Here is a 10266-nt window from a genome sequence, read left to right on the forward strand (position 1 = left end):
ACAACTTCCTCTGGCTGCTGTCCAGACCGCCTTTCTCTTGCTGGGCCCTGAGACATGTCCAGAAAATGACAGAAACCATGCTCCAAAGTCAACGCTCCGAAAAGAATCCCATGAACCAGGCCTCAGATACCCCGGGGTCCTCTCATGCCTTGTTATTCCAGGTAGGGCCGTCTCTGGGAATTTAGTTTCCCGTTGGGCAGGGAGCCTCCCCTCGCAGCCCAAAACTACGAAGCCCCAGCCCACCCGTAAGGAGGGAAGGAGGCTCGCCGAGGTGCCGGTGCGTCGTGGAAGCCTGCCTGCGGGAAGCGGCCGTTCACGGGCCCCGCCCGCTCGGGGACGCTCGTGCCGACCCCGGCGCTTCCTCCCTCCCGGCCCTTCAGTGAAGCCCACGGGCGCGCGCAGCCCTCCCTCCACCCGGCTATAGCGGGCGCGGGGGCGGGCGCGGTCACGTGAGGCGGGCCCGCAGAGCCAATGGGCAGCTCGCGCGGATGGACGGGCGTGTCTGACCCTCGTGACGTCACAAAGCGGGCGGGGAGCGCGCGGCTCTTCCGCCCCCACGCGCCGAGCAGCGGCCCGCTCTGCTGCGCCCCGCCCCCTCGCCACTGCGCACCCAATGGGAAGGCGGGAAGCGCTCGGACCCGAAAGCGCGGGCGGGGCAGGGCGGGGGCCCGGCGCGGCGTAGGGGGACGGGAGGGGGCGGGGCAGAGTGGGCCGGCCTGGGGCCCGGGGCCGCGCTCCTAGGAGTCGCGGCCGCTCGTGAGGAAGGACCGCCGGGAGGTGCCGTCGACGCCGCCGCCGCCTCCTCTTGAGAAGAAGCGGCTCCTCCCTCTGCCGTGTCCGGTTCGTATTCCCTCACCCCAGCACCAAACCGCCGTCCGGAATCCTCCTCCGCCCGCCCGAAGTTGTGAGGCGGGCGGCCGGCACGCGTGAGGAGACGAGCCTGGGGGCGCCAGGTGCGCGCTCGAGGGGCGTCGGGGCCGCGGCGAGCGTGACGGCGCCGGGGGACTGCCCGCGGGGCTCCAGGGCCGCGGGGGCGGGCCCGCCTCGCCCGCTGGCCGCGCCCGGGGCGCCGTGAGGGCCGGCGCGAGGGTGGGTCCGAGGCAGGTGCGGCTCAGGTGGCGCGGAGGCGCTCTGCCTGAGGATTCCCCCCTCACACGCACACCCTGGGCCCAGGGTGACCCCGCGGGCCGACCCTCGGTTTTCAGGTCTGCGGCCGGCGCAGCGTGGGCGGGAGGAGGATGCTGCGCTCCCGTGGGCTCCGCGCCGGGGCTGGATGGACGGGCCGGTCCCGGGGCGCGCCTCCGCCGGCGTCTGGGCCCCCGCCGCCTCCAGCTGTAGCTCCGCGGCTCCCGAGGGGTGGGTTTGTTGGTTAGGTTTCCGCCCTCCTCCCCACCCCCGGTCTTGCGCCTCTATTCTCTTTCCCCCACCCCACCTCACCCCACCCCACCTCCTAGCCCCATTCACCCGGCTGCAGCGAGACCTCGCCCCTCCTCCGCTCGCGCCTCCCCTGCCGACGCCTCCTCTAACGAGCATCTCTGCCTTGCTTTTCAATGGGCCGGTGCCGCTGTCGCTGCTGCTCTCCGCGCGGGTTGTGGATGTTGTCGGCTCCGTGTTGTGATGACAGGAGAATGTGTGTGTGTCCCGGGCCCAGACGAATTGGTAGGTATTCCCTTAACTACCTAGCGTTGGGTATCCAGGGAGGATGATGACTGATTTTGCGTGTGGATGGTGTTAGGTGGGTTTGTGTGGAATGAAGAGGTGAGGTAGGTAGAAAAGGGGGGACAAAGGGATCCTGCACCAGGATAGCAGTTGACGCCTTAAGTGAGTGCCATTTTCAAGTAGGGTACAAAGGAAACTGATCAAACAAGTGCTGACTTGGGGCTTCGGAGTATTCCAAAGGCAGCAGGTTTCTTCATTCATGTAGAGATAACAGGAGCTGTGAAATGGCTAAACGTTGCCCCAAAATGCTGAAAAATCGCAGAGAGTCTTTATGCGGGGTGTTTAATGCAATCGGATTACATAAACTGGGGTTCTGACACATTTAATGATTAGTAAAGCTTTTTTTTTTCCATTTACACCAAAAGCTTTGCAAAGCTAAAGAGCTCTGGAGTCGGGGCAGTAATTGCATTCTCTTAATTAGTTTGTTCTGAGAGTTTATTGATAAAGTGGAATCATTTCCTGGCACAAGCCCTGCAGAGTACATCAATAAGAATGGATGGATCTCTTTCCTGTTTCTCCTTACAGCTCATTTTTCCTTATTAGTCACTGGCAAAATCTGCCTAAGACTAAGATGCTGTACCTAAGGTGGCCAAGTCGGGATCATGGGATCGGAATTTTTAAGTGAAATTGTGGCCAGAAATAACTTGAAGATTTGACGGTGCTTCAGTTTACCACAACTGTACCTTGCTGCTATTCTTACTGCTGCATCAGAGCCCTTTTAACTTCGTTAATTTAGCAAGTTGTCAACAAGAGTTTTGATTTCATGGACTTTTGTTGTTGAATCACAGGATATTCAGAAGGATACTCAAGAGTGTTTCGAATGTTCACTTACGGTTTATGAAAGCATTCGAAAGTACATTAACTTCCAGGAGTAACTGGTCTGATAGAGAGAGTATGTCACTTGTACTGGTGGTGAACGAATGCTCTTTAATCACAGAGTAGGTAACTTCCCTAGGAATTTGACTTTGAGAGGCATGTTGGGAATCTCGGTCCATATGCTAAACCCCTGAGTAATTGAAAGATCGAATTAATAAAATTGACTCTCTGCTTTTTTGTTTTTAATCTTGAGAATTTATGCCTGAAGGAAAAATGTATGTTACTTGAGTGCCTGGTGTTTGAATTTATGTATTCAAAGCATCTGCTGCGTGAATCAGTTCTTTTGCCAAAATAGTTCATTTTGCAGTTAATTAGAAAAGCAGGAGGATTGTCAAAACAAAGGAATTTAAGGAAAGTGTGAGTTTCCCGGTCTTGTTATTTCTTGATCAGATGTCATATAGCCCAGTTCTGTTACACATCTGTCTCCCAAACCCCGCCTCCAAACACAAACAGTACTTTGATTCAACCTGCATTCCATACAGAAACACAGGTATTTTTTTTCCTCTAAAATTCTTACATAGTAAAGTAAGCTTAAATGCAGACGTATATAAACTTACAGAGAAAATTTATTTTCATGAAAATTGGTATGTTTCCATTTTTAATGATAGAAATAATCTTCATACAAAGCATGAAATGAGTCCATGTGCTTTCTGCATACAAACCTAGCAAGAGATATCGTTCGTATCTGAAAGCCAATGTCATGTGGCCCAGCGTTGTAGCACATCTCCTGGCTCAGTCATGTACACTTAACCTTTGGATGACTTTCAGGTATTCAGTTTAAAGTGCTGTTATTTAAGTGGTTATTCTTGATAGATTCCTGTTCTTCTGGAATTTCAGGTCTTCTGAAAGACCTGACTGCCTTTCAGACGTTATTTAGTTATTGCTCTTATTTCCAAAATTCTATTCATTACCTTCTCTTGCCTAATCTTGTTTTCAATTTTGTAAACAAATTTCTTCTTAAATAGTGCAGTTAAAATAATGGTACATTCTATCACATGCAAAAGGGGTTCTATATGACTGGCTTACACAGTGCTTATTACCGAAGCAAACTCAGTGTTTGCTCCCTATATTCCACTTATCATTTTTCTAACTGTTTTTCCAAAAAGGGTATGTGAAAATAATGTAATATATAGCTAATACTCTATGGTATTTGTAAAAATTTTTCTTAACGTGTTCAACCTTAGGAAGAAATAGTTGATATTAAGGCTCAAGTGATTTTCTATTCCTTATTCCTTTTTGTTTATTGCATTTGTTTCCCTATTTAAGATATTTCTAAAGCCTATTTGTTTATAGGCCAGTTAAACACTTTGAGGCCATACCTCAAGAATTCAGGGGAAATATGTGTTACAAGAGGGATTCTTTTCGTGTATAGATTACCTGGCTTATTGATACATGTTTATTACATTTTCTAGATAAATGCTCATCAAAATATTTTCAGTGTTCCACTTCCAGATATAAGTGATACGATTTTTCATTTATTCACGAGAATAATGCTCTACCTTTTTAAGCCAAACCGTAGAACATTAGACTACTGTTTCACTGTTTATTAATTTCCAAAGGCAAATAGATAACCATTTTTTAAAATGTAAGAGAATATTTTTCTACGGGTGAATTCTACTTGGGGTCCATAAAAGATGAAGACCATATTTCTGTAGCTTTCTTTTATGGCTGATAGGCAGAGGAAAATACTAACAAGTAAATTAAGTTCCAGAACTGAGACCATTTATGTTACTAATAAAGTTTTAGAGCTACTAAAATACTTGTTTTTTTTTTTTTAATCACAAAAAATATAGTAAAATTAATGAATAAATGAAACCTGCCCGCTTTTCCAGGATTATTTGGTGACTTGGTGGCAGACCTGTGTCCCTAAACTTGCCAAATCGGCACAGTGGTCTGGAGAAGCATTGTTTGCAAGACCATCTCCTGGATGCAAGGAGGGCATTTTGGAACTTCTATTTTTATCCATTATGTAAGATTTTTCGTGTACGTGTTAATTATAGTAACGTATGTATATATTGTACAAATAATTCATGAATACACACAGGTCGAGGCTGCATCCAAACACATTTATGGTGCTATCCAGGTGTATCAAATGCTAACCATTGACCATGGCTCTAGAAACAGGATCTTCATAAATGGGAAAAGTCCCTGTGCAATATGGGAGACCCATGGCCTTTTTTAAGGATAAAAAGAAGGGTGATTGGCCAGGTAGGCTGCCACTGCATGATGTTATATAACCTTCATCTCCGCTCTTCCCAGCCAGATCTATTGTACATTCTGCCCAGTTTGTGCTGCATAAAGAACTACAAAGAGAAAAGTAAAGCTGGAAGACAGTTTGCCCCTGGCTCCATTAAGTAATCGAGTGCACTTAGCAGAGTATATCCTGTAGAGATAGTACATGGTATATGTGTAAAATATAGTACCTTAGGAGGCACGGGGCACTTGTAAATTCACCTGCTAAATATCTGTTATGAAAGCAAAAATAGATTAAGTAATCTGTAACTTTTTTTCTTTGTGCGTACCTGTGAAATTGCTGTCTAGGAATCCCGGTCAGAAGTTCCAGCCTGCCACTGTTCTCTGATGCCATGCCAGCACCAACTCAACTGTTTTTCCCTCTGATTCGTAACTGTGAACTGAGCAGAATCTATGGCACTGCATGTTACTGCCACCACAAACATCTCTGCTGCTCACCCCCTTATATTCCGCAGAGTCGCCCGAGATACACACCCCATCCGGCGTATGCTACCTTTTACAGGCCAAAGGAGAGCTGGTGGCAGTACACCCAAGGAAGGAGATACGCTTCCACACCGCAGAAGTTTTACCTCACACCTCCCCAAGTCAATAGCATCCTGAAAGCTAATGAGTACAGTTTCAAAGTGCCAGAATTTGATGGCAAAAATGTAAGTTCTGTCCTTGGATTTGACAGCAATCAGCTGCCGGCAAACGCACCCATTGAGGACCGGAGGAGTGCAGCAACCTGCTTGCAGACCAGAGGGATGCTTTTGGGGGTTTTTGATGGCCACGCAGGCTGTGCTTGCTCCCAGGCAGTTAGTGAAAGACTCTTTTATTATATTGCTGTCTCTTTGTTACCCCACGAGACTTTGCTGGAGATCGAAAATGCTGTAGAGAGTGGTCGAGCCCTGCTGCCCATTCTCCAGTGGCACAAGCACCCCAACGATTACTTCAGTAAGGAGGCATCCAAGTTATATTTCAACAGCTTGAGGACTTACTGGCAAGAGCTTATTGACCTCAACACTGGGGAGTCGACTGATATTGATGTTAAGGAGGCTTTGATTAATGCTTTCAAGAGGCTTGATAATGACATCTCCTTGGAGGCTCAAGTTGGTGATCCCAATTCTTTCCTCAACTACCTAGTGCTTCGAGTGGCATTTTCTGGGGCCACAGCTTGCGTGGCCCACGTGGATGGCGTTGACCTTCACGTGGCCAACACTGGCGATAGCAGAGCCATGCTGGGAGTGCAGGAAGAGGACGGCTCTTGGTCGGCAGTCACGCTGTCTAATGACCACAACGCTCAGAATGAGAGAGAAGTGGAACGGCTGAAACTGGAGCACCCAAAGAACGAGGCCAAGAGTGTGGTGAAACAGGATCGGCTGCTTGGCTTGCTGATGCCTTTTCGGGCTTTTGGAGACGTCAAGTTCAAATGGAGCATTGACCTTCAGAAGAGAGTGATAGAATCTGGCCCAGACCAGTTGAATGACAATGAATACACCAAGTTCATCCCTCCTAATTATTACACACCTCCTTATCTCACTGCTGAACCAGAAGTAACTTACCACCGATTAAGGCCACAGGATAAATTTCTGGTACTGGCGACTGATGGGCTGTGGGAGACAATGCACAGGCAGGATGTGGTTAGGATTGTGGGTGAGTACCTAACAGGCATGCACCACCAGCAGCCAATAGCCGTTGGTGGCTATAAGGTGACTCTGGGGCAGATGCATGGCCTTTTAACAGAACGGAGAGCTAAGATGTCATCGGTGTTTGAGGACCAGAATGCAGCAACCCACCTTATTCGCCACGCTGTGGGCAACAATGAGTTTGGGGCTGTTGATCATGAGCGCCTCTCCAAAATGCTTAGTCTTCCTGAAGAGCTTGCTCGGATGTACAGAGATGACATTACAATCATTGTAGTTCAGTTCAATTCTCATGTTGTAGGGGCATATCAAAACCAGGAACAGTGAGTGGGTCTTACCAAGGCAATTCTCAAATAGATTTAAAGGGCAGATAGGTTTTTTTTTTTAGATAATACTATAGTAAATATTTCCAGTGGGTCATTCTCAGCATTTCCCTATTTGATACTCTAGTCTGCCAGGTAGTCCAAAGTGACTTTGTAGCAGAGTGGCAGGATCCTGAGAATCTCGTTCTGCTTAGTTCAGACCTCACAGCACCTGCAGTTGAGGCCCATCAGTTCCTTAACTGTCGTAAGATGGCTTACGACATTGGCTGCTTTTATCACTCTGAGAAAATCAGGATGACCTGGCAAACAGGGTTTTGAATAGGCCCAAAGCAATGAACTTGCTGGGTGTATTCTTTTGGTAAAATGAAGAAACATTACTGTTCACACCTGCAGACCCCTTTCATCACCAAGATTCCAGTGTACATGAGAACATATATTTATTGCATGATTTCCTAGATGTACAACCTGTGCATTATTCATGAACTTTATTTTAACCAGAGGTAGTTTTCAAATCCACTGCTTTAAGCCATAAAGGACCGAGAACCAGGCAATCTGAATTTGTCATTGTGTGTGATCATTTGACTTGGAATGCTCCTTAAATGAGAAAACAAACACTAGCCCTTCACCCGATTACCTAATGTAGTTGAAAGATTTTCTATTTTGCCGGGCACTTGAAGACAATAAAGGTGTTTTATCTCCTCTATTGGTGTTAAATAAAGGGAAAAAAGTTTTAGTTTATATTAATGAAAAGCTTTATTTAGTTTGAAATAAAAGATCCAGAATGAAGAGAAGAGACTGATGTTCAATTATGGTCATCTACAGCCAGCACGTCACTCTTATCATGTAAACCCCTGAAGTGTGGCATGCTTTAAGTGTGTGATGGGTAGACTGCTGCTGAGAAATCATACTTCTAATCTAGTAGTGGTAAGAATTTTTGTCATGTTTGGAATTTTAAGGATGACATATTAAAAAAAATTTACATAATTTGGAGGAGTAAAGTTTAAATATTACCTTCAGGTGTTGAGATGAAGTTTTTTGTTGTTGTTTTTCCCCACTTAGGTATAGGTCAATTTAAATAATTGGTTTAAAGATTACTAAATGCTTTAAACATATTGTAGCTTATAAATAGAAATGTTAAGATACATACATGAGAAATTTTTTAAAGTAACTATTGTGCATGCCTGCTGCTTAATGGAACACTTAATAGCATCAAATATTGTTTGCAGCAGTCTCCGTAATTATATGCAGACCCTTCCAACGCTGTATCAAAGTAAATGAAAATAAATATATTCAGATTGGCTTTTGGGGAGCTTATTTGATATGCATCAAATGGCGTTGTGTTCCTGTGTTTAATGGTGATTCGTGTACAGCTGTGCATATATTTCATCACTTATTCTAGCATCACTGTTAAAAGAATGGCTATGACTATGTACAATTTTCACATAAGTTTTAATACAGAACATGATCAGTTTTCCCTTGTGTAATTAGTTGAGGGGTGTTTGGGAGTCCTTGCAGATTTCTGTAGAATACTGAACTAGATATTCAAGGACTCTGGACTGTGAACACCGAAGCAAGGTAGAATTGGCTGCAGAATTTATTCCAATTGAAAATAGACTCTGGAAGATTGCCGCTTATGAGACCATATAATGTTTGTTTTCTGAGGCCTTTTTTTTTCCCCTCCTTGAGTCACCTTGGAAATTTTCTCCCAGGTGGTATTTTGGAGGGGGAAAAGCTATTATACTATATACTTATTTATAAATGTTTTGACAGAGACTTCATTTTTTAACGGAATGTATGTAGAATACAGTAGCAGTTAAAACTCATTTTCAGGCTACTATTTGAATTTCTCTTGAACACCTTTACTAAAGAGTTCCATATTATACTTAATAAAGTCTCATCTCTGTATAGTACAGTATATATAAATTTGGTTTCTTTTGATCATGATCAAGATAGTAATTCTTATTATTACACAAGAAACTTTGTTATTATTACACAAGAAACTTGGTCTGCAGTCTAAAAGCCTGTCGTGTTAAGCCTGTAGTATTAACAGTGTGGAAATGAAAATAATTGGATGTTAGAAATTTGAATGTATTATCATCTAAAAGAAGTTTTGATTTTATTGTAATTGGTTGTCACTGTGATGTGATATCTAGAATTAAAGAATACATGTAAACTTTCATTGTATTTAGCCTTTCTTAAACATTTTTAATTTATACTTTCTAACGTGTCATTTTCTGTATATAGTCAGTGGCTCATGGTATTTATAATATGTCCTTAGCTAGTTAAATGTAATGGTGTTATGGTACACAGTACTTGGAGGGAAAAAAGTCTTATAAAAGATTTATCTGTGTGAAGAAATATGAAAAGTTTATATATTATATAGTGAATAGAAATGCCCACAGTGAATTAAAGCTTCGTATCTGCTTTCTGAATGAACGACCTGTGTTGTTTTTTAATTAATAGATACATTAGATGCTTTCTGTGGTGATAGGAGGAGAAGGCGATGGCACCCCACTCCAGTACTCTTGTCTGGAAAATCCCATGGATGGAGGAGCCTGGTAGGCTGCAGTCCATGAGGTCACTAAGAGTCGGACGCAACTGAGCGACTTCACTTTCACTTTTCACTTTGATGCATTGGAGAAGGAAATGGCAACCCACTCCAGTATTGCCTGGAGAATCCCAGGGACAGGGGAGCCTGGTGGGCTGCCGTCTATGGGGTCACACAGAGTTGGACATGACTGAAGTGACTTAGCACCAGCAGGAGCAGTGTGGTGATAGGTTATATTTAACTTTAGGATCCTCTAGATAGATAGCACTTTTAAAAAAAACTGGGGTATACTTTACATTCAATAAAATGCACAGATTTTAAATATGTAATTTGAGATTTGGTAACTACAACCCCAGTCAAGATACAGGACTTTTGCATTACTCCAACAGAAAATTCCCTCATGCCCCTTTCTGGTTAATCCTTCCCCATAGAACTATTGTTCTGACTTCTGTCACAATAGATTAGTGTTACTTGTTCTAGAAATTCATATAAATGAAATCATGTAATATTTACTCTTTCATATGTGACTTTTGTTCATTTTTTTTGAGATTCACTTATGTTGAGTATATTCATAGTCTCCTTACTAACAAGTAGCATTCCATAGTATGAATAGAACAGTATATCCACTGCTGATGGGCATCATCAGCCCCTTCTCCCCATTAAAAGCTAACTTTGGTTATCAGTTCCCAGAGATATTATTTGATTGAAGTGTAGATTTAACATCAAAAACATGATGGATTACAAGCGAGTTTTATGTTCCATACCTTAATGGTAGGACTTTAAAGAAAAAATGCCCTTTAAACAAGCAATGAAAATGAAACTTGGTGAAGAATTTGGAGATTAGAGAGCATTCCTTCGCTAATGACTTCTCTGTACCTTTCCCATTGATTATTGAGTTAACAGTACATTAACTGATTGAACTAAT

The 10266-nt window shown here is 44.1% G+C and overlaps 1 protein-coding gene across 14 annotated transcripts; it reads left to right on the top strand.

Moving 5' to 3' along the window:
• Positions 1–585: 585 nt before the first annotated feature.
• Positions 586–9229, top strand: PDP1 (pyruvate dehydrogenase phosphatase catalytic subunit 1). 14 transcript variants are annotated; one of them, XM_086335299.1, is made up of 5 exons: positions 602–840; positions 1625–1659; positions 3204–3363; positions 4428–4564; positions 5137–9229. In XM_086335299.1, exon 5 carries the CDS (start codon positions 5181–5183, stop codon positions 6795–6797), a length of 1617 nt encoding a protein of 538 aa, XP_086191425.1. In that variant the 5' UTR covers positions 602–840; positions 1625–1659; positions 3204–3363; positions 4428–4564; positions 5137–5180; the 3' UTR covers positions 6798–9229. The 14 variants fall into 14 exon arrangements, with proteins under 14 accessions (XP_086191420.1, XP_086191425.1, XP_086191427.1 ...); XM_086335303.1 differs by having other exon boundaries at positions 683–840; positions 4428–4578; XM_086335294.1 differs by lacking the exon at positions 3204–3363 and having other exon boundaries at positions 586–840.
• Positions 9230–10266: the final 1037 nt, after the last annotated feature.

Source organism: Bos grunniens, chromosome 14 (genome assembly GCF_055505025.1).
Source record: "Bos grunniens cultivar Pamir isolate PY7600 chromosome 14, Bosgru_T2T1.0, whole genome shotgun sequence".
In the NCBI taxonomy this organism is placed as follows: Eukaryota; Metazoa; Chordata; class Mammalia; order Artiodactyla; family Bovidae; genus Bos; species Bos grunniens.

Bases quoted from the DNA above. Each gene is read 5' to 3' on its own strand.
- PDP1 (XM_086335291.1), top strand. From the start codon at position 1,274: ATGGACGGGCCGGTCCCGGGGCGCGCCTCCGCCGGCGTCTGGGCCCCC. The intron at 1,357-1,624 runs GTGGGTTTGTTG...TTGTGATGACAG, and splicing joins AGCTCCGCGGCTCCCGAGGG to GAGAATGTGTGTGTGTCCCG. The intron at 1,660-5,136 runs GTAGGTATTCCC...ATTGCTGTCTAG, and splicing joins TCCCGGGCCCAGACGAATTG to GAATCCCGGTCAGAAGTTCC.